This window comes from Stigmatopora argus, chromosome 9 (assembly GCF_051989625.1).
Source record: "Stigmatopora argus isolate UIUO_Sarg chromosome 9, RoL_Sarg_1.0, whole genome shotgun sequence".
NCBI classification, from domain to species: Eukaryota; Metazoa; Chordata; class Actinopteri; order Syngnathiformes; family Syngnathidae; genus Stigmatopora; species Stigmatopora argus.
The window spans coordinates 19,689,313-19,702,283 of record NC_135395.1 but is presented as its reverse complement, the minus strand read 5'-3'; the positions used below and the strand labels follow the sequence as shown (position 1 = coordinate 19,702,283).

The following is a 12,971-nucleotide window of genomic DNA, read 5'->3' as shown; positions in this document are numbered from 1 at the left end:
GCATAATTTTGAATACGTGTGCTGCTAGGATTGACACACCTTGTCTTGAAATTATGAAAAAAAACTTGATTTACAGTTACAGTATCACATTAAAAAAACATTCAGGGGGATTCACATAATATTGTACTTGTGGAGTGAAGTGTGTTTTTTAATGGAGCTACTTTTTTCATTTTGAAATTATGAGCTGTACGGTGCTTTTATGACTGTTGTGAGTATTTTTGAGGGTTTAAAAGCTCTACAAACATGGAAGTCTCCACTGCTTCGCCACTCTTCTGTTTTGAATGCAATTACTGTAACGCTCGAACTAAGCGGGCAGAATCTTTTGAACGTCCGCTTATTTGACCACGAAAATGCATTTTCAGTAAGGGTAGTAAGCAACTATTGCTGGACACCAAAGAGTTTCAGGCAACACTCCAGACTTGCTGAGAAAGCAGCGATGGAAAAAGTAAGATAGAAAACAGTGTGAAGTGGACAAAACAAACACTGAAGCAATGAAACAAAAGTCAGCAGCAAGAGTGAACAAAAATGGCTTCATCGAAGATGAAGAGATCAGGATTCTGTCTGGAAATGGCAAATGATAAGATATTTCAAAGCAAACCAATCAAATACCGCTCACCATCGGCTTGCTCGCTTTATTTTGAATATTGTAACAACGGCTCATCCAAATCATTCCATAAGCGTCAAATGACTAGGAATGGAAAACGTGACCGGACATCCATTTCCACAGCCGCGATCGTAAATAAACGGCCTAAAGCCTATGAAACTGTGCTTTAAAACCATCATTCTCCCCCATTAAATTGACCCACCACAGTGTGCTAAGGAAACCTTTTCCATATAGTAAAGCCTAAGAAGGGATGGCTCAAACCATAACATGCCGCAAATCCCTCCTTATGTGCCAGTGACGTCACAGCACGCAATGAGCCAAAATGATCAGCCGAGTGGATTAATTCAGCACTAACGAGAGCGTTCCATCTTGGACCATTCGAGTGTTCGGTAAGGCTCGTTGTTCTCCGTAGAGGTCAAACTCCGTGTGGGTGCCTTCTTCACCTGCACCTCCAAATGCGGCTTTCCCTGCCGGGCCTTTCGGCCTGCCTTCACGGCTGAATAAGACGCTTGCGTTTAAGCTTCTGCTTGGCCATCTCCTCCTTCCGGAAAACAGAGACAATAGTGATGCAGATTCCTTTGGCGGCGTTCGAGCGTCTATCCGTCGGGGCCGTTAAGTCAGACTTTGTTAGTAATGAAGTTAGGCTTGGATTGGCCCTTCAAAACAAAGCGTCCCACTTGCACTTTGCTACGTATTCCACGCACTCGGCAACTATGTTCTCAGGGCTTCTCACAATTCTGTGGCGTTGTCCATGTTTCAATATATTACAATTGAATGCTTATTCGAAAAAGTACAAGTGAAAAGTTGTTGGTCGTCAGTTCCAATATATACTAAAACCATATGTACAAGTCCCATGCGGCTGATTAGTCAGTCATCACTGCAAAAGAAGAGAGACGAGGTTAGTTATTATCATCTGGTGAGTAGCATTTTCATCTGCTGCTTGCATTACAATCAAATGATAAAAGTACCCGCTCGCATAAAGATATGCATTTCAGCAAAATCAGTCTTTTGAGTGATTGTCTCAGTTAGTAATGTAATATTTCTATAGTAAGCTGTTATTTCTCACCTTGTGCCAGCAGCCTGGTATGGGGAGCCCATCATGTCCCTGTGCAGTGACAATATTTACATGGAATTACTATTTTTGTGCCTCTTATACAGCGCATTTAAAAAAAAAAAAAATCTATCAAACCATGAAGAAAAAAAAAAGGATTTTCTGGTGTCCTAAAAAGAGACCGAGAAGTCAGGAAGTTTTCCAATCTTTGCACTCTTAGGTAGAACCAGGCCAAAAAGGAAACATTTCAGAAATAACATTTAGATTGTTTTTTTTCAATGGATTAAAAGAACTGGATCGAAAACCCTAAATATTCAGTTTGTTATAGATCTAAAACTGATTTTTTTTAAAGTGCTTTTACAACTTAAAACAACACAAAAAGAAAAGAATACAATTTGGGATTTAAAAAATGCAATTATTCATTTGAAAAGGGGGAAAACAGGAATTATTCCCTATATACATCGATAATCTTCATTTTAATTTGATCATCAAACAGAACGTCGGCACTCATGATTTACTTTCTCGGGCCGCACAAAATGAACTGGCGGGCCAGATTTGGCTCCCAGGCTGCACACTTTGATACCTGTGCTTGAAGTGTTTGAAAAAAATAAATAATAGTAAGAAAAAGAAAGAGAATAGGATGGAATGGTATACAGTAACTAAGATTAACCGGAATGTCCCAATTTAATAATGTTATCATTAAAAGAAAAGAGCAGCATTGAACAAACAAAGAGGCAAAAAAATGAGCTCAACATGAAGAGCCAAAGTAGAGAGAAGGAAGTAGAAACAATACTGTACCACAGGACAGGGAGCAAGAGGAGGAAGAAGAGGTGTTGAAGGAGAAGAAAGCACTCCTTTCACAGACACATCTTTTTTGTCATCACAAACCTGTTAGCAAGAGCCAGTTATAGCTTCCCGTTTTGGAAGAGGAAAATCGCAACAACAACAACAAAAATGGTATGTTGAGTGGAGAATCAGGAAAACACAGAGCCCCAGACATGACTATTTTACAAAAATACTTTATACTTTGTTTTACGAGTTTGTTCGAGTGTATTTGAGCATGCGCACTGGCTCAATTTTTGTCATTTATGTCATGTCTGAGGCTTTGCAGGAAACAGTAAAATGTGGCTAATACATCAAGTGGCGGTCAAGTAATATGGTATAAAAGCGACCTACCACAGGACAGGGTTGATCGAGACCCGGAGGACCCTGTTCACCCTTCTGACCCTTTAGTCCTCTCTTTCCAACACTTCCTCTGTCACCCTGGACACATTGAGACAATAAAAATACATCCAATATTTACAGTAATTACACTCATTCCTAATAATACGTATGAGAGTAGCCAGAAAAAAAAGCGATAGTCTTGAAAGGTGATTTTCTGTTTTGTATTTCATGACATATGCTCAGCTCGTTAGGCAAGAAATAACAAATAAAGAACATCTCACGCCACTGCTAACTTCAGTTACGATAAAATTCTAAACCTGGTCAAACTGGAAATGCGCAATTATGTATTAATTTCACAATGTTCACTTGCACAGTGCTTAAGAAAATAATTCATCCTAAAAACATATTTTAGAAATATTTGAAAGACTTTTGAATTTCATGTCATAGCTCTTAATTGTATGCGATTTCATGGGAATTTTGAACTAAATTCCACTAAACCAAACCCACAGACTCTCCAGTAATTAGAGCCCAAAGACAATAAAGCACAAATTTCAGAATCTAGTCATTATTTTGACGTAAACAGTCAAACCAAACATAAAACCCACTTTTACACCTTTAACGTTGGTGTTTGCGTACCAACCTTATCGCCTCGTTCCCCCCGGTCGCCTTTCTCCCCCATCAGGCCCGGGAAGCCCTGGAAAAAAGTCAGAGGGCTTCGTTTATGGATGATATTCAGAACGAGCCGCTTCCGATTTTTCTGTAGACACTCACGTCAAGTCCAGGTTCGCCTGGCTTGCCCTGTAAACAGATTGGTGTCTCAGTAGGAAGTCATTTCAAAATAAATTCAATGGCGATGAGCCACCTACTTTTTCTCCTTTGGCTCCCGGAAGACCCACGAGCCCTGGAGAGCCCGGTATACCCTGAAGACCCTCCGATCCCTGCAGTTAGAGCGCAAACACGCATGACCACAGCTCCACCATTTGTTTCCTCCACACAACGATTCAATAGTATTGGGCTGAATATAAGACAGTGTTTTTTGTTGCATTGAAATAAGAGTGGTAAAAGTGGGGGTCGGTTTACATTCGGGGTCTAGACATTATAACCATTCACAACGCTAAATGGTGCCAGATATCTTTAAAGCGAATGCTTCACACTTTGATGGTTAATGCAGTTATTGCAATTTTGTTCTCTCATCACAGTAGATGAGTTCATTTACATTTCCAAAAACCAGAAGCCATTTTTTACAAATGTGATTGCACTTTAGTTTACATATTTAATTGTTCACATACTAAGAGGTGATAGAAACTTTTTGCATGATTTGAATGAGGCAAAGTAACATGTTTTTTCTCTCCAAAATATTGTTATAATCATTTGTTTCAGATGTACTGTCATTATTTTCGGTATAAAAAATCAATTTGGTGCTCAAAAAGCCTTTTTTTCAAACTTGAGTTTTGAAAAAGAGGGGTATGATCAGGGTCGATTTTGCTCACCTTGGGTCCTGGAATGCCATCGTCCCCCCTTTCCCCCTTTAATCCAACTCCTGGCTCACCCTGCATTGTAGCAGAGGAATTTAAGCCCCAAACGCGTAAAAAAACGTCAATTACATACGAACAGCCTGGCTGAGAAATGAGGGATAATCGCCTAGGCAACTTGTCATTTTTAAAAAAAATGGTGAAGGGCTCTCATGCGCTCCCAATTAGATTGCGTCCTAGGCGGTCCCCCGCATTGCCCATGGCCAAGACCAGCCCTGCATACAAAACTTGCATACTTACCTTTGGACCGGGCATTCCGTGCAGCCCCTGAAAATACAATACATCAATATACACCCACTTGTGGTGTTTACAAATATATTTATTTCTGTTTTTAAGTATTAACTCATTAGCTGCCATCACCGTCAAAGCCAGCGAAATCACTCATACAGTGGTACCTCGACCTACGATCAGCTCGTGGTACGACGAAAATTTCGATCGAATAATTGGCCCGCGATACCATCTAAATTTCGAGATGCGACCAAGCCAGGTGGCCATGACATGAGAGGCTGTTTATCATTGCAGCGCACTGTTTTTTGGCCGCATCTCTTTCGTGTATAACACACATCTACGAGCACTGAACGATTTATTCAGACAAGTTTCGACCAGGAAACGCACGACGCGTATGCGCGGGCAAAAATAGGGCTTTCTGGGTAATGAAGTATACTCGTGCACACAACACCGCCCAATTTTACTTCTATTAAACACATTTATTAATATTAAACCACTAGTTATGTGTTACTTTGTTAATATATGGCGAATAAGAAGAAATAAAACATGTTTTCAATCCAATATCCTGTTTTTGGTGTTTTTTTCAGAGGGTTGGAACGAATTAACGCCCCCACCCCTCTCTCTGTCCGTCTGTCTCTCTCTTCCCCCTTTGAAATTGGTCTAATTTTACTTCTATTAAACATGTTATTACTATTAAACCACTAGTTATGTGTTACTTTGTTAATAAATGGCGAATTAAAAGAAATAAAACATGTTTTCCAATCCAATATCCTGTTTTTGGTGTTTTTTTCAGAGGGTTGGAAGGAATTAACGCCCCCACCCCTCTCTGTCCGTCTCTCTATCCCTTCCTCCTTCGAAATGCGTCTAACTTTACTTCTATTAAACACATTTTATTATTATTAAAACACTAGTTATGTTACTTTGTTAATAGATGGCGAAATAGAAGAAATAAAACATTTTTTCCAATCCAATATCCTATTTTTTGTGTTTTTCAGAGGGTTGGAAGGAATTAACGCCCCCACCCCTCTCTGTCCGTCTCTCTATCCCTTCCCCCTTCGAAATGCGTCCAACTTTACTTCTATTAAACACATTTTATTACTATTGAAACACTAGTTATGTTACTTTGTAAATAGATGGCGAAATAGAAGAAATAAAACATTTTTTCCAATCCAATATCCTATTTTTTGTGTTTTTCAGAGGGTTGGAAAGAATTAAGGCCCCCACCCCTCTCTGTCCGTCTCTCTATCCCTTCCCCCTTCGAAATGTGTCTAACTTTACTTCTATTAAACACATTATTACTATTAAAACACTAGTTATGTTACTTTGTTAATAGATGGCGAAATAGAAGAAATAAAACATTTTTTCCAATCCAATATCCTATTTTTTGTGTTTTTCAGAGGGTTGGAAGGAATTAACGCCCCCACCCCTCTCTGTCCGTCTCTCTATCCCTTCCCCCTTTGAAATGCGTCTAACTTTACTTCTATTAAACACATTTTATTAATATTAAAACACTAGTTATGTTACTTTGTTAATAGATGGCGAAATAGAAGAAATAAAACATTTTTTTCCAATCCAATATCCTATTTTTTGTATTTTTCAGAGGGTTGGAAAGAATTAAGGCCCCCACCCCTCTCTGTCCGTCTCTCTATCCCTTCCCCCTTCGAAATGCGTCTAATTTTACTTCTATTAAACACATTATTACTATTAAAACACTAGTTATGTTACTTTGTTAATAGATGGCGAAATAGAAGAAATAAAACATTTTTTCCAATCCAATATCCTATTTTTTGTGTTTTTCAGAGGGTTGGAAGGAATTAACGCCCCCACCCCTCTCTGTCCGTCTCTCTATCCCTTCCCCCTTTGAAATGCGTCTAACTTTACTTCTATTAAACACATTTTATTACTATTAAAACACTAGTCATGTTACTTTGTTAATAGATGGCGAAATAGAAGAAATAAAACATTTTTTTCCAATCCAATATCCTATTTTTTGTGTTTTTCAGAGGGTTGGAAGGAATTAACGCCCCCACCCCTCTCTGTCCGTCTCTCTATCCCTTCCCCCTTCGAAATGCGTCTAATTTTACTTCTATTAAACGCATTTTATTACTATTAAAACACTAGTTATGTTACTTTGTTAATAGATGGCGAAATAGAAGAAATAAAACATTTTTTCCAATCCAATATCCTATTTTTTGTGTTTTTCAGAGGGTTGGAAGGAATTAACGCCCCCACCCCTCTCTGTCCGTCTCTCTATCCCTTCCCCCTTCGAAATGCGTCTAATTTTACTTCTATTAAACGCATTTTATTACTATTAAAACACTAGTTATGTTACTTTGTTAATAGATGGTGAAATAGAAGAAATTAAACATTTTTTTCCAATCCAATATCCTATTTTTTGTGTTTTTCAGAGGGTTGGAAAGAATTAAGGCCCCCACCCCTCTCTGTCCGTCTCTCTATCCCTTCCCCCTTCGAAATGCGTCTAACTTTACTTCTATTAAACACATTTTATTACTATTAAAACACTAGTTATGTTACTTTGTTAATAGATGGCGAAATAGAAGAAATAAAACATTTTTTTCCAATCCAATATCCTATTTTTTGTGTTTTTCAGAGGGTTGGAAGGAATTAACACCCCCACCCCTCTCTGTCCGTCTCTCTATCCCTTCCCCCTTCGAAATGCGTCTAATTTTACTTCTATTAAACGCATTTTATTACTATTAAAACACTAGTTATGTTACTTTGTTAATAGATGGTGAAATAGAAGAAATAAAAAATTTTTTCCAATCCAATATCCTATTTTTTGTGTTTTTCAGAGGGTTGGAAGGAATTAACGCCCCCACCCCTCTCTGTCCGTCTCTCTATCCCTTCCCCCTTTGAAATGCGTCTAACTTTACTTCTATTAAACACATTTTATTACTATTAAAACACTAGTTATGTTACTTTGTTAATAGATGGCGAAATAGAAGAAATAAAACATTTTTTTTCCAATCCAATATCGTTTTTGGTGTTTTTTTCTAGAGGGTTGGAATGAATTAACGCCCCCACCCCTCTCTGTCCGTCTCTCTATCCCTTCCCCCTTCGAAATGCGTCTAACTTTACTTCTATTAAACACATTTTATTACTATTAAACCACTAGTTATGTGTTAATAGATGGTGAATTAGAAGAAATAAAACATGTTTTCCAATCCAATATCCTGTTTTTGGTGTTTTTTTCTAGAGGGTTGGAAGGAATTAACGCCCCCACCCCTCTCTGTCCGTCTCTCTATCCCTTCCCCCTTCGAAATGCGTCTAATTTTACTTCTATTAAACGCATTTTATTACTATTAAAACACTAGTTATGTTACTTTGTTAATAGATGGCGAAATAGAAGAAATAAAACATTTTTTTCCCAATCCAATATCCTATTTTTTGTATTTTTCAGAGGGTTGGAAAGAATTAAGTCCCCCACCCCTCTCTGTCCGTCTCTCTATCCCTTCCCCCTTCGAAATGCGTCTAACTTTACTTCTATTAAACACATTATTACTATTAAAACACTAGTTATGTTATTTTGTTAATACATGGCGAAATAGAAGAAATAAAACATTTTTTTCCAATCCAATATCCTATTTTTTGTGTTTTTCAGAGGGTTGGAAGGAATTAACGCCCCCACCCCTCTCTGTCCGTCTCTCTATCCCTTCCCCCTTCGAAATGCGTCTAATTTTACTTCTATTAAACGCATTTTATTACTATTAAAACACTAGTTATGTTACTTTGTTAATAGATGGCGAAATAGAAGAAATAAAACATTTTTTCAATCCAATATCCTATTTTTTGTGTTTTTCAGAGGGTTGGAAGGAATTAACGCCCCCACCCCTCTCTGTCCGTCTCTCTATCCCTTCCCCCTTCGAAATGCGTCTAATTTTACTTCTATTAAACGCATTTTATTACTATTAAAACACTAGTTATGTTACTTTGTTAATAGATGGCGAAATGGAAGAAATAAAACATTTTTTCCAATCCAATATCCTATTTTTTGTGTTTTTCAGAGGGTTGGAAGGAATTAACGTCCCCACCCCTCTGTCCGTCTCTCTATCCCTTCCCCCTTCGAAATGCGTCTAACTTTACTTCTATTAAACACATTTTATTACTATTAAACACTAGTTATGTTACTTTGTTAATAGATGGCGAAATAGAAGAAATAAAACATTTTTTCCAATCCAATATCCTATTTTTTGTGTTTTTCAGAGGGTTGGAAGGAATTAACGCCCCCACCCCTCTCTGTCCGTCTCTCTATCCCTTCCCCCTTCGAAATGCGTCTAATTTTACTTCTATTAAACGCATTTTATTACTATTAAAACACTAGTTATGTTACTTTGTTAATAGATGGCGAAATAGAAGAAATAAAACTTTTTTTTTTCCAATCCAATATCCTATTTTTTGTGTTTTTCAGAGGGTTGGAAAGAATTAAGGCCCCCACCCCTCTCTGTCCGTCTCTCTATCCCTTCCCCCTTCGAAATGCGTCTAACTTTACTTCTATTAAACACATTTTATTACTATTAAACACTAGTTATGTTACTTTGTTAATAGATGGCGAAATAGAAGAAATAAAACATTTTTTCCAATCCAATATCCTATTTTTTGTATTTTTCAGAGGGTTGGAAAGAATTAAGGCCCCCACCCCTCTCTGTCCGTCTCTCTATCCCTTCCCCCTTCGAAATGCGTCTAACTTTACTTCTATTAAACACATTATTACTATTAAAACACTAGTTATGTTACTTTGTTAATAGATGGCGAAATAGAAGAAATAAAACATATTTTTTCCAATCCAATATCCTATTCTTTGTGTTTTTCAGAGCGTTGGAAAGAATTAAGGCCACCACCCCTCTCTGTCCGTCTCTCTATCCCTTCCCCCTTCGAAATGCGTCTAACTTTACTTCTATTAAACACATTATTACTATTAAAACACTAGTTATGTTACTTTGTTAATAGATGGCGAAATAGAAGAAATAAAACATTTTTTCCAATCCAATATCCTATTTTTTGTGTTTTTCAGAGGGTTGGAAGGAATTAACGCCCCCACCCCTCTGTCCGTCTCTCTATCCCTTCCCCCTTTGAAATGCGTCTAACTTTACTTCTATTCAACACATTTTATTACTATTAAAACACTAGTCATGTTACTTTGTTAATAGATGGTGAAATAGAAGAAATAAAACATTTTTTTCCAATCCAATATCCTATTTTTTGTGTTTTTCAGAGGGTTGGAAAGAATTAAGGCCCCCACCCCTCTCTGTCCGTCTCTCTATCCCTTCCCCCTTCGAAATGCGTCTAACTTTACTTCTATTAAACACATTTTATTACTATTAAAACACTAGTTATGTTACTTTGTTAATAGATGGCGAAATAGAAGAAATAAAACATTTTTTTCCAATCCAATATCCTATTTTTTGTGTTTTTCAGAGGGTTGGAAGGAATTAACACCCCCACCCCTCTCTGTCCGTCTCTCTATCCCTTCCCCCTTCGAAATGCGTCTAATTTTACTTCTATTAAACGCATTTTATTACTATTAAAACACTAGTTATGTTACTTTGTTAATAGATGGTGAAATAGAAGAAATAAAAAATTTTTTCCAATCCAATATCCTATTTTTTGTGTTTTTCAGAGGGTTGGAAGGAATTAACGCCCCCACCCCTCTCTGTCCGTCTCTCTATCCCTTCCCCCTTTGAAATGCGTCTAACTTTACTTCTATTAAACACATTTTATTACTATTAAAACACTAGTTATGTTACTTTGTTAATAGATGGCGAAATAGAAGAAATAAAACATTTTTTTTCCAATCCAATATCGTTTTTGGTGTTTTTTTCTAGAGGGTTGGAATGAATTAACGCCCCCACCCCTCTCTGTCCGTCTCTCTATCCCTTCCCCCTTCGAAATGCGTCTAACTTTACTTCTATTAAACACATTTTATTACTATTAAACCACTAGTTATGTGTTAATAGATGGTGAATTAGAAGAAATAAAACATGTTTTCCAATCCAATATCCTGTTTTTGGTGTTTTTTTCTAGAGGGTTGGAAGGAATTAACGCCCCCACCCCTCTCTGTCCGTCTCTCTATCCCTTCCCCCTTCGAAATGCGTCTAATTTTACTTCTATTAAACGCATTTTATTACTATTAAAACACTAGTTATGTTACTTTGTTAATAGATGGCGAAATAGAAGAAATAAAACATTTTTTTCCCAATCCAATATCCTATTTTTTGTATTTTTCAGAGGGTTGGAAAGAATTAAGTCCCCCACCCCTCTCTGTCCGTCTCTCTATCCCTTCCCCCTTCGAAATGCGTCTAACTTTACTTCTATTAAACACATTATTACTATTAAAACACTAGTTATGTTATTTTGTTAATACATGGCGAAATAGAAGAAATAAAACATTTTTTTCCAATCCAATATCCTATTTTTTGTGTTTTTCAGAGGGTTGGAAGGAATTAACGCCCCCACCCCTCTCTGTCCGTCTCTCTATCCCTTCCCCCTTCGAAATGCGTCTAATTTTACTTCTATTAAACGCATTTTATTACTATTAAAACACTAGTTATGTTACTTTGTTAATAGATGGCGAAATAGAAGAAATAAAACATTTTTTCAATCCAATATCCTATTTTTTGTGTTTTTCAGAGGGTTGGAAGGAATTAACGCCCCCACCCCTCTCTGTCCGTCTCTCTATCCCTTCCCCCTTCGAAATGCGTCTAATTTTACTTCTATTAAACGCATTTTATTACTATTAAAACACTAGTTATGTTACTTTGTTAATAGATGGCGAAATGGAAGAAATAAAACATTTTTTCCAATCCAATATCCTATTTTTTGTGTTTTTCAGAGGGTTGGAAGGAATTAACGTCCCCACCCCTCTGTCCGTCTCTCTATCCCTTCCCCCTTCGAAATGCGTCTAACTTTACTTCTATTAAACACATTTTATTACTATTAAACACTAGTTATGTTACTTTGTTAATAGATGGCGAAATAGAAGAAATAAAACATTTTTTCCAATCCAATATCCTATTTTTTGTGTTTTTCAGAGGGTTGGAAGGAATTAACGCCCCCACCCCTCTCTGTCCGTCTCTCTATCCCTTCCCCCTTCGAAATGCGTCTAATTTTACTTCTATTAAACGCATTTTATTACTATTAAAACACTAGTTATGTTACTTTGTTAATAGATGGCGAAATAGAAGAAATAAAACTTTTTTTTTTCCAATCCAATATCCTATTTTTTGTGTTTTTCAGAGGGTTGGAAAGAATTAAGGCCCCCACCCCTCTCTGTCCGTCTCTCTATCCCTTCCCCCTTCGAAATGCGTCTAACTTTACTTCTATTAAACACATTTTATTACTATTAAACACTAGTTATGTTACTTTGTTAATAGATGGCGAAATAGAAGAAATAAAACATTTTTTCCAATCCAATATCCTATTTTTTGTATTTTTCAGAGGGTTGGAAAGAATTAAGGCCCCCACCCCTCTCTGTCCGTCTCTCTATCCCTTCCCCCTTCGAAATGCGTCTAACTTTACTTCTATTAAACACATTATTACTATTAAAACACTAGTTATGTTACTTTGTTAATAGATGGCGAAATAGAAGAAATAAAACATATTTTTTCCAATCCAATATCCTATTCTTTGTGTTTTTCAGAGCGTTGGAAAGAATTAAGGCCACCACCCCTCTCTGTCCGTCTCTCTATCCCTTCCCCCTTCGAAATGCGTCTAACTTTACTTCTATTAAACACATTATTACTATTAAAACACTAGTTATGTTACTTTGTTAATAGATGGCGAAATAGAAGAAATAAAACATTTTTTCCAATCCAATATCCTATTTTTTGTGTTTTTCAGAGGGTTGGAAGGAATTAACGCCCCCACCCCTCTGTCCGTCTCTCTATCCCTTCCCCCTTTGAAATGCGTCTAACTTTACTTCTATTCAACACATTTTATTACTATTAAAACACTAGTCATGTTACTTTGTTAATAGATGGTGAAATAGAAGAAATAAAACATTTTTTTCCAATCCAATATCCTATTTTTTGTGTTTTTCAGAGGGTTGGAAAGAATTAAGGCCCCCACCCCTCTCTGTCCGTCTCTCTATCCCTTCCCCCTTCGAAATGCGTCTAACTTTACTTCTTTTAAACACATTATTACTATTAAAACACTAGTTATGTTACTTTGTTAATAGATGGCGAAATAGAAGAAATAAAACATTTTTTCCAATCCAATATCCTATTTTTTGTGTTTTTCAGAGGGTTGGAAGGAATTAACGCCCCCACCCCTCTCTGTCCGTCTCTCTATCCCTTCCCCCTTCGAAATGCGTCTAACTTTACTTCTATTAAACGCATTTTATTACTATTAAAACACTAGTTATGTTACTTTGTTA

The 12,971-nt window shown here is 36.9% G+C and overlaps 1 protein-coding gene across 1 annotated transcript in view; it reads right to left on the bottom strand.

Moving 5' to 3' along the window:
• Positions 1 to 606: 606 nt before the first annotated feature.
• The window catches only part of LOC144082398 (uncharacterized), a 77,747-nt gene continuing 65,382 nt past the window's right edge, over positions 607 to 12,971 (bottom strand). Inside the window, exons 24-32 of the mRNA XM_077609550.1 lie at positions 4,592 to 4,618; positions 4,310 to 4,369; positions 3,686 to 3,757; positions 3,591 to 3,617; positions 3,460 to 3,513; positions 2,832 to 2,918; positions 2,454 to 2,543; positions 1,671 to 1,709; positions 607 to 1,481 (exon numbers count right to left, since the gene is read on the bottom strand). Of these exons, the coding sequence (XP_077465676.1) occupies positions 1,479 to 1,481; positions 1,671 to 1,709; positions 2,454 to 2,543; positions 2,832 to 2,918; positions 3,460 to 3,513; positions 3,591 to 3,617; positions 3,686 to 3,757; positions 4,310 to 4,369; positions 4,592 to 4,618 (459 nt within the window). The 3' untranslated portion in view covers positions 607 to 1,478. The remainder of the gene's footprint in view (positions 1,482 to 1,670; positions 1,710 to 2,453; positions 2,544 to 2,831; positions 2,919 to 3,459; positions 3,514 to 3,590; positions 3,618 to 3,685; positions 3,758 to 4,309; positions 4,370 to 4,591; positions 4,619 to 12,971) is intronic.